The sequence below is a fragment of the Rhyacophila brunnea genome, unplaced genomic scaffold, assembly GCF_057557595.1.
Source record: "Rhyacophila brunnea isolate RB1 unplaced genomic scaffold, BYU_Rbru_1.0 scaffold_1, whole genome shotgun sequence".
Classification (NCBI taxonomy): Eukaryota; Metazoa; Arthropoda; class Insecta; order Trichoptera; family Rhyacophilidae; genus Rhyacophila; species Rhyacophila brunnea.
This window is the reverse complement of record NW_028232751.1, coordinates 26,319,837-26,343,422: the sequence shown is the minus strand read 5'-3', so window position 1 is coordinate 26,343,422 and position 23,586 is coordinate 26,319,837. Positions and strand designations below refer to the sequence as shown.

General features: G+C 32.8%; 1 protein-coding gene across 4 annotated transcripts in view; it reads left to right on the top strand.

The window, feature by feature from the left end:
• Positions 1–210: 210 nt before the first annotated feature.
• The window catches only part of LOC147079629 (sperm-associated antigen 7), a 61,263-nt gene continuing 37,887 nt past the window's right edge, over positions 211–23,586 (top strand). For all 4 annotated transcript variants that reach the window (XR_015070017.1, XR_015070018.1, XM_085942507.1 and 1 more), the window contains exons 1-6: positions 211–276; positions 363–458; positions 5,555–5,711; positions 5,840–6,011; positions 12,161–12,320; positions 19,149–19,397. Coding sequence is in view for 2 of the 4 variants with exons in the window: in XM_085942507.1 (XP_085798633.1) it covers positions 377–458; positions 5,555–5,711; positions 5,840–6,011; positions 12,161–12,320; positions 19,149–19,397 (820 nt within the window). In the remaining 2 variants the exon portion in view is untranslated. The remainder of the gene's footprint in view (positions 277–362; positions 459–5,554; positions 5,712–5,839; positions 6,012–12,160; positions 12,321–19,148; positions 19,398–23,586) is intronic.

Below are 23,586 nucleotides of genomic sequence, written 5' to 3'. Positions count from 1 at the left end.
GAAAAGAAGTAATTATGATATTTGTGATGAATACATGATTTTACATGATTTTTTAAATGACACCTATAAGATTATGTCAATATACACGCTTTCGCCAAACACAATCGTTGAATTTCATACATTTTTGTCATTCTACCGATATTTTGAAGAAAAATCAAAAAATCTACTTAATTTTGAAAATCTTAGTTGGCAACACTTTCAGACAGAGACAGTGCAAAAATATTTTGGTTGGAGGTTATCGGTTAGCTGTTTGAGATACAACAGAATCTTTCGAAAGTAAGTAAAGAAAAATACGGCTTTCTGTCTGTTAACAAGGATTTATTATTCGCAGCATCCTGTTGATTCCTTAACATTCATTACAGCTCCTATTTTCAAGATGAGTAGCATTCTGGATGACATTCTGAATGCAATGGAGAAGCCGCCAATCCCGACCGAAGACCAACGACGCAGGGCCAAAGGTAAAAATTCAATAAAACCATATTGATTTCCCGCTTTTGTACATAGCTAACATCATTATTTTACCAGACGTGCACATTTCATGTTAGGATACTCTATAATATCTCTGATCATTTGAGAAATTCATTGATGACATTCCATTCAAGTGTTTCAATCCATCTTCTTAATATGAAACGTGCATTGGTATTGACGTATTCATTCAATTGCTGATCTGCGATATACACATTTCAATATTATTGTTCCTATGTGCTGTATTTTAACTGACATATTCAAAAAATTATCTCTTTATGTTGTTGATCTCTTGGCAACTCATTGCCCTGCTAACTAATTGCTGATAATACATAATATTATCAGAAATATTGTATATTATAAGTTAGTGTTTATGACATTTTCATATCTAAACTCCATTACATGCATACAGGCGTCATCATAGTTGCATTATATATATTAAGTATAGGTATATTATGTTGAGGGGTTTATTTACACTTATAATTAAAACCACGGATTCGGAGAAATTAAATATTAAGTGTATTTGGCTTTTTACATGATATATAAAACATGGGTATGGGTTGAAATAACAAAACTTTGGCGCGAAAACAAAAAGGCGTTGAGTAGGTTAGTTAGACGATTTCGAATGATGCTTACCGATTGGAGGTTACTTACCCTCTATCCTTCGACCCCCATCGAGTCAAAAAACACCAGTACATTCATTCAGTATTTCTATTTCACTTTCTTACTTTGTTTCATTTATTTAAAAATTTAATAGTCATAAATAAGTACACACTAATTAAATAATATAATATTTTTCTTCCCAATTACCAATCAATATCATATTATATACTTTTCTTTAATGCTCATAACTATTGAAAATCCCAATAGAACTTAAAATCTTGATATAACCCCGAAAATCACAGAAATGTGCGTTAACCTTTTAGCAGCCTGGCCGATATACAGAGATTATACTACCAGGGCTCAAGAATTATATATCGCTACCATAATGTAACAGTGAGATAAATCAAAAAAACTAGTTTCAAGATAATTGAACTTTAAGGTTTGTTTTATACCTTTAAAATAGTTAACTATAGTTTTATTTAGGTTTTTTCGCAGATTATGATAAAGTATAAGAGTAAGATTTTTTGAATATCATTTATTGCATGTAAAAACAATTTCCCCATACTAAAAACATGTTTTTTTTTATTAAAAAATCAAGATATCTCACTGTTACATTAAATCTCAAGATTATTTCTCAGTTATAGGTCAAATTATCTCAGTACATTTTATATTATGTATGATGTTGGAGTTAAATAATACTATTCAAATGACCAATTAGTAGTAGAATAATATAGTAGGTATAAAAGTAAATCACCATTTTCACTCTTAAGGCGGAGCATAATATGGAAATCCACAATGTTATAGTTTTTACGAGGTATACACTGTATAATAAAACAAATTGGTTTTTTACAAAAAATCTTTATGTTTCTCAGGAATAGCCCAGCCCTATTTTTAGATAAGGAGAGAAGGTCCTTCACTTTGTTATCTGGAATTTATTGGGACACTATAAAAAATCACCTCATGTTTGCCTTGGTAGTGATTTTTCAAAAAATTATAGACACATGTTGCCATTTCTATTACTCCTCTTTTAGAAATCCCTTCGTGCCAAAGATAACAGAAACCGTCTCTACTTTTAACCATTATACACAGTAAAATTAATATTCCCGAAATATTCCCATTAGGTCATTGGTTTCCAAACTTTATGTTACTACGCCTCCCTTTAAAAAAAACATCTAATCTCTTCGCCCCCCCCCCCCCTCCCCTTTTATTTCATTAACCCATCGCGCCCTATCGCCGCCAATTTGGCGGCGGTGTTACAGGATACAGGACATGTTGAAAATCAAACAATTTTAATCATATTTTGATTTTTTTGAAAGTTGAAATTACTTAATAATAGATGTAGCTATCATTTTATGATGTTAGTTATATACAGTCCAATATATTTTTTAACAAATATTTGATTTATAAAATCTATGTTTATTTAAATTTGTCAAAATAATGATCAGTTCGCTAGGTATGAGACAGTAATAAACATAAAATGGCCCTCCATCTTCTAAATATCTTGGAAGAGTATTATATTTAGCTCCAGTTTTAGTATATCTTCTTTTTATTATTTACTTCTATCATGGACTTGTTATCTATGTCATTTTGTATAAAAAAGGCTAAAAAAACAGTCATTGATTTTATTTTTGTCCTCATATGCTGTGTTTTAGCTTCTTTCTTTTTTCCTTATAACATATACATGATTTGAAAACGCTTCTGAGAAATATTTAACTGTGTTCCTTGTGTGTCTTAGTAGTAATAGAAAAAAGTGTTCCACGGCCATCTATAGAAAGCCATGGGATATCCCTATAAGACTTATCCCTATAAGATAAGACTTTTTCCTTAATCCCCTAAATTGAGTACACATGTCTTGCGCGTAACTAATTTTGCATATATAAAAATATATCGGAAATAATGTAAATGAACAAATGTCAAAATATATAAATGGGAACACTAAGTAGTTATATATAGTTGTTACCATGGTGTGCCGTTGCAAAAATATTGTTTTGATTTATTTGTTTTAAAAGCATTGATTATTATTGAATGATCTAAAATGATCAAAATCTAGTAATAATATTTATTATGTTTATTTAAATCACTATATAATTTGTCATCATCGCAAAAGTGGTCTGCCGAAACAGCCTAAAACTCTTTCGTTGTAAGTAGGTAATAAGATTCCTGTCGACATTATTGATATGGTTTTCCAAATATATCAAATCTATGAAATATTAAAAAGAGGTTACAAATTATAGACTAGCTACTTAACCCACCTTTTATCTGAGTGATAATATGTTTTTAAATAAATTAGTACCTAGTGGATAGGTGTTATTTGAAAAATAATCATTATGTTACAGGAGATATTTAATGAAGTCCTCATAATTACTGAGAATAAATGAATGTATATCCATTAATGCAGTGGTTTCCAAACTTTACGGTACTACGCCTCCCTTTTAAATAAATCTAATCTTGGCGCCTCCCCCCTTTATTTCAATAAATAATACAGACATCTTTTTAAATAGCCAAAAATGTACTACTTAATACAACAAAGAAAAAAAGACTTAATTCAGTATAAAAATAATTACAAGATAAAAAGAACTTTTTATATACAACATTTTTAAATTTTCTGTTGATTCATATAAACTTGACTTGCTAGCCTAAACGATCAAAAAAATTTGTACTTGATAGAAATAATACTGCAATGTCATTTTGATTTCCACAGTAACGCATGTATATATTAATAATTTAGTTGCTAGGACCATCTACTTAGCAACTAATCCCCGACCATGTCCGATCCTAATAGGATCATATGGGCCTCCACAGAGTAGAGGTTTGTATTAACAGATTTTTTTTTTACGAGAAATGGATGTCAGCCACTTGCTCAACCTATTAGGTCCATACCCTGACTCACACACATATTGAAAAACAATATGTGTACTTGCCAGACCCAGGATTCGAACCTGGGACCCACGGCATGATAGTCCAACGCTTATGCCGCGCGGCCACCGTGGGTGTAATTAATAATGGTGTCAAAATAACTTTTCATACAAAACAGAATTAACTGAAAATGAATTCAATTCTACTTAAAGATTGCTAGAAGTATTAAAAAAATGCATTGGCATCGTGTTCTGATATATTCTAAAAGTTTCAAATGTCTAGCTAGTCGGGAAGTTAGTTAAAAATCGATTGCAATTCGAGGGCTTAGTGTCAAACAACACTATCTACAAAAGTGCAACTTTACAGGAGAGCCAAAAATCGTTATTTTAGATTCTTGTTACTCAACAAGGGAAATGTTTATTTAAAACCTAATGTTAATATTTTATAATTTATTGTGTATTGTAAATTTATCTTGCTTATGATGATGTTAAAATTTATAGGGATAGTTTTAAAAAAATATGAAAACAAGGGTAACTTATGTAGTTAGCGTTAAACTTTACTGACGATTTAATAAGAAATTAGAAAAAATTGACATAACGTTGTTTGACTATCATGTAGCCGTAAATGTAAAATAACGTTATCTCAAAAAAAAAAAAAAAAACACTTTTTTGTAGATAACGTTGTCTGACTTTAAGCACTCGAATTTTTACCGGACAAATAATAAATAATAATAAACAACATTTTACTAATTACTTTTATTCAGTATATTCATTTTTAAATTAATTTGTTTTTCATGCGATGGATGTGCTTGTTTCTTAGCACAAAGTGCTCTTTTTCTACTAAACGGGGTCGATATTTGGATTTCATTGCAGCTTATGCAGAAAATCATCGTTACGAATGGTATAGCAGTACCTACTTTACTTAAAACTTGTATTGCCTTTCTTGACAAAGCATTATATTATTTATTCACTTCGATTCGATCAAAATTGTACTAGGGGTTTTGTTTCAATGAATTATCGCATGATAATTCTATCAATTTTTTCCTTTTCAATAGTAGTCAATCCAAATTCATCATCGTTCATTGACAGTGTGGTGCTCTAAAGTAGTGTTTCCTAAATTATACACGTGAGTTATCATTTAAGTACCTATAGCAATCATAATATAGGTATTGAGATTGCAATGCACAACTACGTATTTAAAATATTTAATAGTCTTGATACAAAGTAGCGCCAGGCGACTTTTTTTAAACTATTGGATTAAATTTGTGATATCTGTTATGCCTGGGCCCCAGGCTCTTTATAAACTATGCATTTGAAAACTGCAAACCTGTGGCTACATTTGTGTTAAACTTTTCGCGCCTCCCTTTGCAGCACTCCGCGCCTCCCCAGGGAGGCGTGCCTCCCAGTTTGGAAATCGCTGCATTAACGAAGCGAACTCGAGCGAAGCCGGTCACTTCAGCTAGTTATATATATTAAATGGTGCCTTCTCTTATAATCATTTGTAACTGGTGATAAAAAAGAAATCTGGATAATCAAAAATCCAGATAATCGGGATCCAGATAACTGAGGTTCTTCTGTATTTGCAACTTTTTATTGAAATTCTTATAATTTCCCTTTTTGAAACATTTCAGAAGCGACCGACAAAATTAATCTGATCAAGCAGCAAGAGAAGGATGAATTAAATAATTTTAAAAAACGTGTCCAGGAGTCAATCCGTCAGTTTATTTCGAATACTGAAGTCGAATATTTTGCATTCGAGGCATTAGAACGAGCATACAGAAACATCATGTACGTATTTGTTTTATTTTCTTTAACACTTTTGTTTATCTTTTCACATCAATCAACTAAATGGCTTCAGTGATTTGTATATTTTTTTTGTTATGTAACTAATGTTTATTATTAATTTATGGTTTTAGATATGATGTTGCGGAAGTAGCAGGAGTGATGGCATGCTCGTATGGATTGGATGAGGTTGATCGTTACACGGTAGTTTATCGCAAGGAATCTGGACCCACAGAAGATGAGCGCACCGTGCGAAACAGCGGAGGAAAATGGAACGCTGAAGTCTGTGAAGAGATGAAAAAAAAGGTCAGTATAGCATATATAGCATGCAGTAAAATGTAACTGCTCCAGAAAGTCACACCACTTGATAACAAAACCAACTATCACGATCATAACTTACTGAGTTATCACGTGAGAATCATTCACTGAACATTGATTACGAGCTGAATACTGTCTAGATCAGTTATGGCGAACCTATGGCACACGAGATGATATCTCATGTCACGCGAATGTTTTATTTTGAAGAGAAAAAATCCATATATTAATTAAAAAAATATTTGTTTTATAAAATTGTCTTAAAAATAATATGTATATCGCCGTCGTAGATGTTAAGGGAGCCAGTCCACAAAATCATAATGCTGAGAAACAGGCATGTAAAGTTTTTGTGTGACAAATTAAAATGACATTTTTTTATTGAACTTTTTTGTTTTTATGTATATAACGGTGAAACATTGAACATAGAATATACTTTGTGGTGTTATCTTTTTATTATTTCATACAAATAACTAAAAAAAATAGTATCTTATAAATTATGTGTGTTATATATCTGTGTGCGAAAGGAAGAGGGCAGGGCGATGAGTCTGAAATTTGGTAAAATGAGTTGAGTATGCAAAACTAATCTTAATGCATATATGCGTAAAGCAGAAAAGGGACCAGTCGAATTAACGCCGCTATGTAAGTAAATTTTGTATATTAACAATATGCGATGATTTATTTTTCGTAATATTTCGAAAGCATAAATGCGTTGAATGTAATCATCTCGCAGGGAAATTTTAGTTTTTGTCACACGCCGAAAGGAACACAGCGTTGAGTCGCGACAACGCCGTATTGCTTTCGACCACTGGCTCTGTTCACACCAGTTCGAGTAAACGACATCGAGTCATCGCTATTTGCTGTTCCCGCTTTTAGGCTGTCAAACGTTAAAGTTGGTTATTGTTCTATCTACACTTCATTTTTGATAGTAATAATATATTTATTACTATGTCTCGTGAAAGAATCGAATTAATCATGAGGCCTGCGAAGGAAATGTCTCAAAATAATACCAAGTAAGTAAATGTCATAACATAACCTCAATATTAATGCAATCATTAAAGTGTTGATAATTCTTTAGAACAACAATTTCAACGAATATTTCTATTTACTCAACAGCATTTCTATTTACTCAACAGCGCTGCACATATTATCATTAGCATTATTTTATAGTTTCAAATTACATTATCATCTTCCATTAGTACAGTCATAATGAATTGATTTTTGAAGTGATAGTATTACAAGGAAGATTATTTTAGGTATATTTATCTTTGTTGACTATTGATTATGTTTGTGTTATTGCAGGTACTGAATTGGCTACTAATTATGATATACTGAATGCTTCTCGGACCAGTAGTCTTACTGAAGAACAGTCGAAAGTAGCCCAAGAAATAGAAGCTACGATGTCATTTTCTGATTCAGGAGATAATAATTTAGCATTATTATATTGTTTTAAATTACATTCTTATATTTCATTAGTAGTAAACGACATGCAATGGGTGAAAGGAATTGATTTTTTAAGTACTTATGTAATAGTATTTCGGGGAAGATTGCTTTATATATCTTTATTTACTATTTATTGTGTATGTGTTTATTGCAGGTACAGAATTGGGTACTAATTATGATACTATAATGAATGCTTCTCGGAGAGAAGAACAGTGGAAAATAGCCCAAGAAATAGAAGCCATGATGCCATTTTCTGATTCAGAAGATAATAATGAAGGTAAATTTAATGGTATTCAACAACTATGCTATTTTAGAGAAATATCAAGACTACTCGAAGATTATTCAATTATTTAAGTTGCGAAGATTTGTATTCACTATCAATAGATAAATGATTTCTTAGTATGTTTATTATAACAAAACCTTTTTATGATTGCAGTTATTCAAGCTGAGAACATATTGACCCCGACACGAGCCCTTGTTCATGATTAAGTTCATAAGATGATAATGAAGGTACATTTGATGATACATATTAAACAATCAGGGTGTTAGTTTTAGATAAATGTATCTACACAACGTTTATTCAGTTCTTTAAGATGCGAGGCGTTGTATTAGCTATCTATAGACAAAAGATTTCGTAGTATATCTCTATATATATAAAAATCTCGTGTCACGATGTTTGTGGTCGAACTCCTCCGAAATGGCTCGACCGATTTTTATAAATTTTTTTATGTATATTTGTTAGGTATGAGAATAGGTCAACAAGTATATTTCATACCGCTAGGTGATTAGGGTATCTCTATCCAGAAAAAATTTCTTTCATTTTTTTGACAATTTTTTTTTGTATTTTTTTTATTATTTGGCATAAAAAAATACCCATAACCCCAAATTTTACCCTCCTACCCCCACTCTCCCATTTTTAATCGCGATTTTATTATTTTTGTATGAACAAATTTAACCGTCGTTCGTATTTCAAACAGAACGAAATTATTTATGTTGTTGAATGACAGATGGCGCTACGTCCGAGAAGAATTCAAGAGAAGCGTCATTTTGACATTTCATTCGGCATATCACAACGCAGTGTGTGCAAAATTTTGTACGATTTATTTTAATTTATCTATTTCTGTGTGCGTGTATTACAGTGCACAATGCCAGCAAGACGCAAGGGGGGCCATTTGGGCCGTCGAACGAATAAAGCAACAAACATGCGAAATAGTAGAGCAAAAAGAACAGACGAACAAATCCAACGAGATAACAAAAACGTGCGTGTGAGCATGTCGCAATTGCGTGCATCTCAATCACAAGAGGCACGAGCTGAACGAAAACAACAACGATAATTGTAACGGAGCCAAGCGCGCCGGTTCGTAGTTAACACACGCAGAGCAAATGACCGACAACGCCAACAAGTACATCGAACATTTACATCCGCTTCGTTCCTTCGTCTCGCATTCGAGTACGAGCCAGATATTGAATATTCCGCTCATCCGAAAGTGCTGATTGGTGCTATGGACAAAGAATGTCCCCATTGTCATGCGCTCAAATTCAAACATGAGTCAGCCGGGATGTGTTGCGCATCAGGAAAAGTGCAACTACCAGAAATTGAGATACCACCAGAACCATTGAACGGCTTGCTCATCGGCACGGTTCCAGATTCAAACCTGTTCCTGAAGTTCATTCGCACATTCAATTCATGCTTCCAAATGACTTCGTTCGGAGCAACAGAAATAGTTCACAATACTGCGGCAAATGGTCAACAATTCCATTCTACGTTCAAAATCAAAGGCCAAGTATACCACAAAGTAGGCTCATTGCTGCCAATGCCAAAAGAACCACATAAATTTTTACAAATCTACTTCATGGGCGGTGAGGACATCAATCATGTAGATGCACGTTGCGGCTACAATGGCCTCAATTCGCCTATTTCCAGGCGCATCGTCGGCGAACTGGACGCCCTGTTGAATGAGCACAATGAATTATTGAAATTCTTCAAAGCACACATGCACGAATTGCAAAGTGACAATCACGCTATTGTCATCAATCCTGATAAAACACCATCTGGAGAGCACGTGCGTCGATTCAATGCACCTGTTGTTGACGACATTGCTGGAATTATGGTTGGCGACCGCACATCAACGCGAGAAATCGTGATTCGAAGAAGAAACAATAATCTGGAGTTCATCGCTGACACACACCGTTCATACGACGCTCTCCAATATCCGCTAATTTTCTGGAAGGGACAAGACGGATATTGCATAAACATTAAACAACGAGATCCTGTCACAGGTAATTCATTCATTATGAACATCATTACTCATTTTGAATTGAGAAAATGAATGGTTGGTGTTTTTTTGTTTTTATCGGCGGTCATCGTCTACAGCGCTCTATTCCTCTTTCTGTCATATATCCCATCCCCACACACTTACGATACATTCGTTATTTTTTATTTAACAACCAAAATATTCACTAGAAATAATTTATATGGCAGAACAACGTTTGCCGGGTCAGCTAGTTTTTTTATAATAACTAAACCGTTTTTTGATTGCAGACATGCTGCGAGTTTATCGACCAATACACAAGCATTTCTACTTAATGAAAGTTCGAGAGATCGAGAAACTGGTACAATCTAGCTAAAAATTGTACGAAAAAAGATAGTCAAAGTAATGTACGACATGTTTTTAGATTTTGCCAGTCTCTTAAAAGGGTCCATCCAACAGGTGAAGTGGTTTCAATTAAAAAAAAAAAGTGCCGAGGCTAATAACATCCTCTTTAAAAATAGCATTTGCAACAATTCCAGTCAATATCTTTTAGTCGCCGAGGTAAGGCAAATAATGTTATCCTTGAACCTCCTAAATGTTACAGTGGTCCTGTGCAAATTAATTTTGCTTGTCAATCCCAGATAAATGTACCATATATGAATCCGGATAATTTTCATGAAAGACTTGACAAGTAGTATTATGTCTAACTGTATCAAATACGTAACTATTATTTACTATATGAAGTAAAAAATAAAATAAAATCATATGTTCTAGGTATTATTTCTAACTGCTGTCAAATATGTAATGCCGCAAAAGAGTGCGACACCGTCGTCGTGGCCAGTCCTCCCTCACCCTGCAGCGGTGCTAGAAAAGCGATATATGCGCTTCAGGTCTGGAATGGCGGGAGGCGCAAGAGTTGGCGATGGATCGAGGGAAGTGGCGCGAACTTGTGCTTGCCCTATGCCCCAACGCTGGGTGGTGACAGGGTGAAAGAAGAAGAAGAAGATTTACTATGTAAATGTATTAAAATAAAATGATATGTCCTTTCAACTATCCATTTAACTATCAATCAAATTTGTACATATTGTTTCAAATATAAATGTATTAAAATAAAATTATATTTTTATTAAATAATAACCTTCATCCAGCTGTAAGTAATCCAATGAAAGTACTAAACTATTACATCTTGCACCTGCAATAATAAATGCCAGATTACATGATTGACATTATACTAATCCATATGCTCCGTCTGGAGGGGAGAAATAATTTAAACTGTCACTAAATGATAAAACAATAATAAAATCACACCTTTTGTACCTACATGTCAAAAGAGATAAGTTTTAAATTTATATTTTTTGTTAAAAAATACGAAAAGAAGAAAGGGATATGTCAAAAAAATATAGTAAAATCCATAACTATTGAAAATCTGATATATTTATGCCATAGCATATCAATTTTAATAGACAAGTGCAAAAAAAAATTTCCAAAAAAATGATTATTTTCGGTTTAAATACAATTTTAAGAATATTCTCAAAAATGCAAATTTTGTTTTGCGTCTCCTGAAAAGTACCGATTTTCGACTTATCGCCCTCTTCCTTTCGATATCTCTTGACCACTGAATATTGAAATGTACAAAAATGTAGTCAAAAGAGTTTTGTGGCTTAAATCCATTGACCATTGCATCTTTGATGATTTTAAAATACTTTTGTATACTTAACTCATTTTCGCCAAATTTGTGGCATGGCTCCCTTGACATCTACGGCGACGATATATAAGTACCTATACTTATATATAATATTAAAACATAATGACAACGTAGCCATTCGTATTTTCTTCGGTTTTTAATATTATTTTTACCAATATTATTTACTAATCATTGCGGAAACGGAAATGACATAAAAAATAGCAGGAAAATACCTTTTAAGAATCAGAATTATGTTTAATTGTATAGGTCGGTCCTTACGCTTATGCATCACATATAATATAATTGCACTGACCTCAACAGGCGGTGGGGAAGCGTGAAAGACGTGTGGTTAAAATGCTCCCGCGATCTCTGAGAATTTTTTTAAAACAAGTAAAAAAATTCAAAGAATAAAAGATACATAATATGCCTTCGATTAGAAACACTGAAAGATGCAACTCGATCGTAATTTTTAAACTTTTTAATAGATTTCTTTAAAACATTTTTTTTCATTTTTTCCCCATGAAAAAGTGCCCGGCACTCGAGAAATTTTGGCACGCCTACGTGAAAAGGTTCGCCAACCCTGGTCTAGATGTTAAATCGAGGTTTTACTATTAACATTTATTACTCATGTTCAGTGAGAATTTCTGTTGTATTCTATAACCCATTTGCTTGCGTATTGTCTAGTGGAAGTACAGGAAAACTATATCAGAATTAAATTATTCTATTGAATGATTTGACTTATCAAGTTCATTTTTTTTTTATAGCGAATGGCCGATACACTATCAAATGTGGAAGAAACTGGAGGAGATGGAGATAAGAAAAAGACTCAAGTGGTGCCGCTGACAGGACCCGATTATAGAGTCAAATACTCACACATATCAATCACACCCCAAAAAACATCGACAAACAGCAACTACGGTGAAGGTATTGCATGCCTTTTCATCAAAAATATATTCAAATTAAAATCCAATAAAATAGAAAATCAAGTGTGGATTCACTGATTATAATCATTATATTGAATATACATAAATTTGAAAAATCTCAGAAACATACCTGTTGGAAGAAATCCTAAAAAAAGTTGAATTACGTGGCATTCAAACTCATATCTTTCACTCTCTTGATGATTGCTTTTATCCTTAATAACACAATCACTGCTGAAGTTTTAATTACCACGTTTAAATAACACGTTAATTATATCGAATGGCCAACTGCTCCAAGCCGCGCCAGATGCGGTGTTCGCACTAAATGAGCTTATTAATTAAATTTATGCTGTCTATCTGTATGACTTCTGTGAATTAATTTAAATCCTATTCCTACATGAGGTGTTCCGAACGATGTAAATTATGTACAGTACTCTCTCGGTAATCCGCCACCCCAAAAACCAGATAAGTGTCCAGTTAGGGAAAGCAGCGGATTATACAAGGCTCGAAATGTACCGGAGCGCCGTTCCGGTTCGTGAAATCGATAAAATTATCGCTCCATCTCGTGGAAAAATAATTTGACTGTCTGAGCTAGATAGGTCATAATATACCAAAAAATCTAACACTATTTTTTTTATATATAACATTTATATATAATTTGATAACTACGAGCATGTTAATATCTTCAGAAAATTGTCGAGCGCTCCGGTTAGTTAACTTTTCCATTTCGAGCGCTGGGATTATAGTGAATACATACCAAATATGGTAAAAATTAAAACAGGTATTTTGTAAAAATAGTTTTTTTTGAGAAATTTGTACTAGCAAATTACGGTTAAAGTATTTACTAAATTATTATACATATTTATAAACTAAATGTTAAACAGTATTTCACTTGACACAACTAGTTGTTCAGTGAGGCAGATATTCTTTAATGGTTTAGGGTTCCTGGCTTTCCCAATGACCAAAAGCTTCAGTTTGTGTGTCCCGGTTGCATTGGAGTATGGCATAATAATTGTGATGCGGTCCTTGGGCATTTTCCTCCATGGTATATTACTTTCTTCGCCATGAACGTACAAGAAGTTTCCAAAATAAACCCGTCTTCATCTGCGCTCTATACTTGTACGAGGCGAACTACTGAATTTGAAAATGGAACACCGGCGAAATATAGAGCTTGATTTTGTGCTTTCAACTAGTAAAAATAACGGTGGATTATAGTAGTTGTCGGATAATCGAGCGGCGGATTACTGAGAGTGTACTGTATTTTCAAAAATAAAAATTATCGATTCTTAAATATTATGACACTCTATTGATCCGTATAGAGTATCGCCGCGTATGTGCGGCGACACCATTTCATTCGAAATTTTCTATGCCATCTTGATAATTTCGATGTAATTTTCAGATGTTATTATAAAATAAATATTCGTTTCTAGTGAGAAAAAAATACATAAATAAACACAAATATTACGAACAAAATTTAATTCCGTAAAATTCCTACATCTCTCAAACTACTCTACTCAAAATATTTTGAATTCTACCATCGGAAACAGATGTTCTGTCGAAGATTCTAGGCCCAAATTGCAAACAACTATGTGTTCAAAATTTTATAAATTATTATGAAAATATTTTTTTTACACAGCAATTTCAGTTTTCAGTTCAGTTTGGATCCCAAATGTGTAGAAATTCATGTATACATATAATATGTCTACAAATTATTATAAAAAATATTATTTTCAAAAGTTTCCAATACAGCTCTATTTTGTTTACATTGAGATAACCGAACGCGCAACAAGAATGAGGGCATATTATGTACATGTGTCCCACATTTCAATTTTTTCACACTTGTGACAGCTTGATTGCTTTCGGGTCATTTTCGTTGTTTCAATCACTCAAAAGAGATTCAGATATTATGCTGATTTTAGGTAAACCTCACCCTCTGCACAACTAAAAGCTAAGCAAAATATTTGGATATTATTTAGTTTTTTTGCTTAAGGGGGGACATGCTCGTCGAAGGTCAAAATTGAGTTTTTATTGTATTTTCAAACCATGATCCTGGACACTCCTTAAACGTTGTAGATAATCTATTTATATAATTTTGAAGCCTTATTATCCTTTATAGTTATTTTAAACATTTGATGACTGCATAAAGTATTTTTGTTACATAAAATAGTATTCTTTTAAACCTCTCGCTCTAATGTTTTAGAATATAGTCATATTTCGGTACATAACTGTTCAGTGGTGTTAAGATTTTTTACGTTTATTAATTTTTAAACGCATTTATGAAACCATTAGTATAATTTATTACGAGATAATTTTGTAAAATATTCACGATAAAAAAATATATTGATAATCTCTGTGATCCCAAATTTGACAAGAATTAGGCATTTTATTATTCAAAAAATCGGCAAGATTAACACATTTGAAGATGATTCTTTTGTTGTTAGTAGGTGGTATTTTACCCAAAAAATGTCTTCCTGTTAGCCTAGAGGGTAAAGGTGCTTTTCGCTTCAAAAGAGTTTTTGGTTCTGACTTATGTTTTTCGATCAGTTGTCCTATGACTTTCAATTGAAATTCACCCAGCGGTTGTTTTTTTCCAGTTTTTTGTTGGAAAATTACATGGGCATTCAGCAGAGATAAATCTATCAAATGGAAAAAAAGTTTTTTGTACCATTTGACAGTTTTTCTTGTCGAATTTACTGATGAAATCATCATATCACTACGATCCACAGCACCCATGTTTTTATTATAATCAACAATGCATTCCGGCTTGGAAATCGGAATTTTAGTCTTATAGTCTACTTTTCCTGTAGGTTTGAATGTATTGTTGTGAATTGTGGACAACATCGTAACATCCTTTTTATCCTTCCACACCAAAGCCATAATTTCGTCAGTATGGAATGTACCGGTTTCCCCTTCTTTCAATTTCTTAGTAAATTTGGGCATCCCGATTCTGTTTCTCCTTACGGTTCCACAGGCATTCGTCCGGTGATTCGTCCGGTGATCATAAAGATACTTGAATAACGTTGGGCTGCTGTACCAGTTGTCAATGTACAACGTATGCCCTAGTTCCAAGTATGGTCCAAGCATCGTTACCACCACGTTGCCCGATATACCGATGTAATTATTTTTCTCAATTTCAGTTTGTTTCCCGGTATAAATGATTACATCTAAGACAAAACCAGTTTTGCAATCAGCCATTACAAAATTTTTTATTCCGAAACGACTAGTCTTCGTCCTGATGAATTGGCGGAATAAAAGTCTGCCTTTGAAAAGGAGAAGACTCTCATCAATACATATGTTCTGATACGGACACATGTACTGCTTGAAAGAAATTTTCAGTTCCTTCAGGACCTGTCTAATTATATATAGTCAATCTCCGGGAGCCTGCGTTTCATTGTCACAAAAATGCAACATTCCATGCATCAGTTCGAAACGATTCCTGGACATAGTTTCAGAATAACATGGTGAAAATAACAACTGTGGATAGACCAGTGTTAAGATATTTTATTCCGAGAATTCCTTGATATTAGCATACACAGCCCCAAAAATGTGTACATATCATCAATTGTGCAGTCTTCCCATCGCCCTAGACCAGGGGTCGGCAAACTCTTGGACCAAAAGAGCCAAATATGAGTATAGCAACAGTTAAAAAAAATTTCGAGAGCCATGCATATATTTTTATAAATATGATTTATTTCAGTGAATGTTATTGTTTATTTATCAAGTGAAGAAGATTTTGCGAATAAAACTAATGCACATATACGTTTTTTTATTGTTGACATTATAAATATAATTTTTACAGAAAATGAGTTGCTTACAATTTCCACGCATTCCTTAAAACTAATGTGAACAATGACCTTCCTTGCATTTCTTTGGAGAGTGTCTGTATGCTTGGTATGTAACTTGTAGTTTTCAATTTTAGGCGTGACTCCAAATTTTCATCGGTTATTTGGCTTCTCTAAATGCTATTTATATTGTTCATCGTAATATTTACCTTATTATGTAGATCTTTTAGTATTTGTTGTTAGTGTTTTAGCTGTGTTGTGAAATTAAATTGCATTTTTCTCTCTCCAAATCCTCAATTTTGGTGGCAAGACCTACAAATTTGGAGCTACATAACTCTTTTCTTGTAAAAGTGCTCGTGTCAATATGAAATGGAGAAAAATTTAATTTGTCGACTATTGCAATAGGCGGATTTAAAACGACAACAATCATACCTTTTTTGTAAAAAATGTGAATTGGGAATTTGGCAAAGAGCCGCACGCCAATACCCAAAGAACCACATGTGGCTCGCGAGCCGCGGTTTGCCGATCCCTGCCCTAGACGATCACTCAAAACTGTGATATTTTTTGTGGCAAATACAAATTGTTGGTCTCTCGGACTAATATTTCAACAAAGGAGTTATCGATGAAACATTTAAAATAGTCCATTTCGAGTGCATCCAAAGTCAAATTATCAGCTTTGCATCCCGAAAAGTTGGCATCGAAGGAAAATGCGCGCGGCTGAAACATATCCGATTTCCACTCAAATGTCGGTCTTTCAGTGGATTCCGATGTGGTAATTTCACTTTCATCGACTTCCAAAGTTTCCTCAAGTTCGACATCTGAATCATCACTCTTCCATCATCTTCAGATTCAAATGTTTCGATAAGGTTATCGTCGTTATCACCAAAGTCGTCGATCTCATCCATTTTGAATAATAAAATTTGTAAAACTAAACTCGTAAGTAAAACACTTTGTATACGCAAATCGAATCCGAAATACAAATAAAAAATAGTCACAACACTTAGTCCTTCGTCAATTTCTATCTAAAAACATCGAAAATCTTTCTTTTCATTCAAGTTTAGTAGGTAAAATCTAAAACAAAATTCGTAAATATAACACTTTTTTATACGCAAATTGTATGTGAAATGTAAATAAAAACACTTGGTCACTCAACAGATATTAAATTTCAATACTTATGAAAACATTGAAAACAGTCCAATTATAACGCAAATCTGAATAAGAAAGCATTCCGAATTAGCATCCCAATTTTACTAAATGATATTCCGGCGTCAACTGACGCATCACTATTGAATCATACCAACTGCCTATTATACAAGATATCCCAGTGTACCGGGGAATTTTGAGCTAACCCTGATTTGGCCTCTCGGGAAATTCCCTTATTCTCGCGATGTATACATATGCCATACAAATGTTTTTTGCTTGTAAGGTCTGATCAGAAATGTAGTTACACGTTTTAAAATTGAATAAATAAATATTTGACTCATACAAGCGCGCAGAACGGCACGACGTATATCGTACGTTACGGGGGCCTGAATCGCGGTCGGGCATGACGTATTCGTTACGTTACGGGCAGCTATCAGGTTAATAATGATGTGTCAATTCTTTTGGTCTTTTTTTCCAGTATCTTGACGAAAACATGTATTTTCCAAGAACTGATGGATATTAGTGACTTTTTGTTATGAGACCTTATAAATGTTATTCTGAGTGCTTATTTTTTTTACTATTTAAAATTCCCGGTTTTTCCGGTTTTCGGTTTAGTTCCAGTTTGAAGCCTTGTAATAAACAACAAAATTACTGAACATACATAATTTTGAAAAAGACTTCTGAGAAAATATATTATAACCAACAGAAAAAAATCTTTTTGAAAAAAGTAAGACACCCGGTAGGGATTGAACCTTAGCAAGTTCGAGTAAGTTTCAACATAAAATATTGGAGAAATCCGTGACGTCGGTTAGTAATTAAAGTGGTAGGTACCTACTTTGATTTAATAAACAATAGCCGATTGCCAATAGTAGCTTGATTTGGAAGAGCGCTGATGAGCAGGTATTAAGGGCCAATAGTTAAAATTTGTCGTAATCATTAATTTTGAAAAAAAAAAAAATTTTTGATTTCATTAATTTTGTTTCCAATCATGGATCTGCCTACCGAATTGGGTCATAAAACGTCAGGATTATTTCTATTACCTTCATAAAATAAGTAAGTTTTGATGTTTTAAGAAACATCTTTTACAATGTTCAATGACTGGCTCATGAAATTGTGTACTTTATTACGATTTATTGAATATTTTTATATGCCAGGACTCGGAAATATTTCTAATTACGAAATTCGAATCAAAGGTATGGTTTTATATGAAAATAATGTTCTAAAGGACTTTTTTTCAGGAAAATTTCGAATTACGGCGAATTTCGAATTATCAGTGTTCTTACTAACGTGGTTTTACTGTAATATATTTTCTCAAAATTATTTATGTTCAATAATTAGAATGGTACATTCTTAAATCTTGTGAATTATTCGTTGAATAAAAGAAATAGTTAATTAACAAAATTACTGTTCAGTACAGATTCGGTCAAAAATTCATTTATGCCATAAAATGTTTTACGTGTCTTGAAATATATGTTTCTAATCATCGATGGAGGCATTATAAAATCATATTTTATAACAGAAAATTGTAGCATCTCTATTTCAGCATTAATTGACTGGTGAAGAAAATAGCTAGAATATGGATATAGCAAAAATACAGACAGAAAAGTTTTATTAAGTAATGTTTAGTGTAATTTATAAAATGCTTGTCGATGAAGGAATAATTTGAAAATGTGCAAAAATCACAGAAATCTTCAAAAAATATATGGGTTTATTCTAGATTTTAGAATAAAAATGATTAATGTGGTTGAATTTTTTATTCATCAATAATGAGAAAAGGAGAAAAAAAACTTTTACGAATTACTCAGGCTGATTCCGTAACTTCCACTAAATTCTTCATTTATTACTTAATTATTATTCAGCATATTCCCCATATACAAACATATATTATATGTATTTGAATATTTCAGTACCTAGCAGCCTGAAGAGAGACATGCGCTCCATTGAGCAAACCTTATCAGACTTGAAAGCTAAGCGGCTGAAAACGAATGTTGCAGAAACAAGTGAAGTTGATGCCTGTGTACCCCAAAGTTCTTCACAACATGTAGATGTCGATAAACCATATCCGGGTGGATCAGCAAGTATCAGAATATTAAGAAGGAACAGGAGTGTAGTCGATACAAATCCAGATCACTCATCTACCACAACAGATGGCGAAGGTATGTATGACATTTCTGAAAATGGACTACCTCTCAATGGAAATACTGTTCAATCATCAGATAAAGTTTCAGGTTCATGTAGGTAGACTACAATAATATATTGATGCCTTAAGTATAAGCTATGTCCAATACATATATGACTAATGTAATCCTGCAGTGTTGTTCCACGTTATTAGTAGCATGAGAACTTACTACAGGAAGTAATTGAAAACAATTTTTTGCTTTAAATTTGTTGTAATTGTATATGGCAGGGTTCCCTAAATTTCATTGTTATGACTAAGGGTCATGTTAGCCGAATAGACATATTTCATTAATTGCGATATACAGGATTAATGGAGTAAAAGTGACATATTATAATCAAACAATGAGTTAAAACCAGTTTTCACACTACTACATATCTTTTTATGAGTGTAACAGGATTCAAACATGTAACTGGTTCGTATGAAAAGATATGAGCACCGGTCTTTAATCACTCGATAGGCGATATTTTGTCAAGACAATATTATTTGTGATGTCCATAATAATGATGAGGAAAAATACTGTTTATAGATTATCGAATAGAACATTGCCAAATGAAGATACTCTAACCTACAAATACAATATAATATAAATGATTATTTTTTAACATTGTGATGGATAGCTCACTGTTGCCAAATTTCAAAATGAAACGAAACCACCAACAATAACTTAAGTTTTATCATAAATACGGAAATGATTACTAGAAAAGATGCAATCTAGACAAGCAATCATTGAAAATGTTGAGACAAGCAATCATAGAAACTTTAAATAATGATAGGTATGTATTGTAAAAAGTAAATATTGTATACCTACATATTATTTTTTCAAATTGGTAACATAAACCTTATATTTTTGTGTGAATAGTGGTATGTATAATTAAACTCAAAATCACTTGAATGCAACTTGGCAACAGTGTTAAGAGATTGTGAGAGAACTGCCAGTGTTGCAAATCAATTGCGTTGGTATTTGTATTCTCAATAACCGTGTCAGCAAACCACATTTATAATTAATAATTAAATGTATGTTTACAGCAAGATAAAGGGTTGTATTTGAAAAAGAATCCTCAGCATTAAAGATGAATTTAATACGATTTTTATAGATTTATTGTTTTCATTCCGAATGATGACCATGTTATCTACTAGTGAATCAAAATCGATGTTTCTTAAATTTATAAATAAATAATATACAATTGAACTTGGTTATTATGAGGAAGATGGGACTGACTGAATTTGCTTGTTATAAGCATTACGCATTATATAGTTATATAACATTTTTCGCGCCATGTTCTATTTAAGCATAGAACATAAAAAATCTGAAAACCATCGTAAAAATTCCCAAAACAAGCATGGCATTCATAAACTACAAAAGAGGCCGGCGCTGGTAGGTACTTACTGACTTCACAAAGCTTGGATTTTTTACATGCAATTTCAACCATATGCGTGGATACTTTTTCAATTTTGTCGGCGAAAACACCAATTAGGTACTTAGACACTTAACTAGTGTCATAAAAGTAGTAGATCCCGGCGGCATCGGTCTGCCCAGTTGGATTTTATTGCTTAGGGCTGAAAATGTTGTTTTTAAACGATCGACACATCAACAGTTTTGCTTGGTATACCCGAGAAGTAGTTCGTTATAAAAGTGAATAAATGTATGGAGAAAATCATAAACTAAAATGTCACCGAATGTTTCCTCATTACATCCGAGATCTCGCTATTTCCGTGATTGTAATAACCAAGTTCAACTGTACTTGTATACTTACTATAATATTTATTTTTAATTCCAACCTCTCAGAAAACAGATTAACATTTGAACATTTAAATATTGACTATGTTATGATTATTATTATTATGATGTGCCTCATTAATTGGGATCTAGCTAAATATGTAAACCTATTTTAAAATATTGAACCAAATTAATTATACATGAAAAAACACATTTATTTTGTATATATTGTGTTGATTGATTGATAAACTTTTTATGCTATATTTATTACCTAGATTATCTTAATACTCCATTTTTAATCTATAAAAACAAGCTCGCTTCGTTCACAGTTTTAGTTTAGTAATGCAACAGTTAAATATCATCACTTACAATCGGTTTGTTCAACTTATGGTAGAGGGGCATTCGGTGTTCGGATTCGGCCAGATGCTTATATAAAAAATTTGGATGAACGCAAATCATACGTTTCGCACGCCATCTGGCTTAAAATCGCTTTCGAAAACAGTCAATGGAAGGCTTATTATTTTGTATTTACAACTGGGCAACAAGCCCATACATCAGTGGTTTCCAAACTTTATGTTAATACGCTTCCCTTTTAAAAAAATCATATCTTGTCACCTTTTTAAATAGTTAAAAATGTACTAATACAAAAATGAAAAAAAAAAAAAAAAACAAGGTTATAATTTAAATTAATTTGTTTTTTATGCTATGAATGTGCTTGTTTATCAGTACGAAGTGCTCTTTTTCTACTAAACGGGATCGATATTGGGATTCCATTGCAGCTAATGCAGCAAATCCCGTTTCGCATAAATATGATGTTACAAATGTTAACAGTACTTTACTTACAACTTGCATTGCTTTTCTTGACAAAGTGTTATATTATTCTTCACTTCGATTCAACCAAAATTGAACTGGGGTTTTTGTTTCAATGAATAATCGCATGATAATTCTACCAAGTTTTCCTTTTCAATAGTAGTCAATCCAAATTCATCATTGTTCATTGACAAATGGATTCTATCATGGGCCCCACATCCTGAAACGGGCCCACCTACCTATTGCTGTGGTTAAGGGCAGTGTGGTACTCTAAAGTAGTGTTTCCTAAATTATACACGGGACTTATAATGTAAGTATTGCAATCATCATATAGGTAACACATCAAATTGCAACGCACAACCACATGTTTAAACTATTTAATAGTCCTGAAACAAAGTAGTGCCGCAGGCGACTTTTTTTACTAATATTATATTATAAAATTAGTTTCCATGTCTACAGACAGGTTTGCAAACAACCTTTTATAGGATTGTTTTTTTTTATATAGTTTATAACTAGCGGCCGTTTTATAAATTATGCATTTTCAAACTCTAAACCTGTGGGCTACATTAATTGTGTTAAACTTTTCGTGCCTCCCTTTGCAACCCTCCGCGCCTCCCAGTTTGGAAATCGCTGCCATACATAATACATCAGTATATTTTCTCTATCACAATGGCCGAGCGGTAATGTGTCGGCTTATAATGTCACCAGTTCCGGGTTTGAATACCGGTTGTGGCAAGTCTACATGTTGTCTTTCAATGTGTGCTTAGACCCAGAGTATGGTCATAATAGATTGTGCAGGTGGCTAACATCCATTTCTCATAACATTTTTTTTATATAACCCATCTATCCATATGAACCTCTTAGGATCAAACTTGGTGATTTAATATAATGTAATATTTTTTCTAATGGTTTTGCTGGATATACATAGCAGCCATGTTCAGTTGCACAAATATTTCTTTTAATTTTGAAACAAATTTTTGAGGGTAATGTAATTTATTGTTTTTAGCTCAGAATATAATTCAGCAATTTGATGGGTAGTGGGCTCTGAATTCGGTCCTGATGAGATCACAACATTTCTTTGTGATTGTTTTATTATCGATACTACTTCAATTGAGGCTCATAGCCTGTCGTAGTGTGAAGTGTGTAGAAAAATATAACAGAACTAACACAAACGTTCACTTGCATAGAATTAAAATATTGTAAAATAAGACAAATCACTTTCAAAAACTCGTTTTCTATCTGATACCATACTTTTTCATATTTTTCCATCCATCGTGCCGCAAATTAATTGCAATGTCGTTTAATATATTCTATGTATTCAATATATCACGAATCACGATTATTATTCTACGAAACTATTTAATCTGAAATCAACACACTGATGTATGCATGGGTTTTAACGAGAAATAAATGCATATTTTCTCACTTATTACTGCGAAAATATAATCTGAAAACATGACACTGGTACATACAGTAAAACCTCGTTAGTAAGAACACTGATAATTCGAAACTCGCCGTAATTCGAAATTTTCCCGAAAAAAAGTCCCTTGAACATTATTTTCATATAAAACCATACCTTTAATTCGAATTTCATAATTCGAAACGTATTTCCGAGTCCCTGGCATACAAAAATATTCAA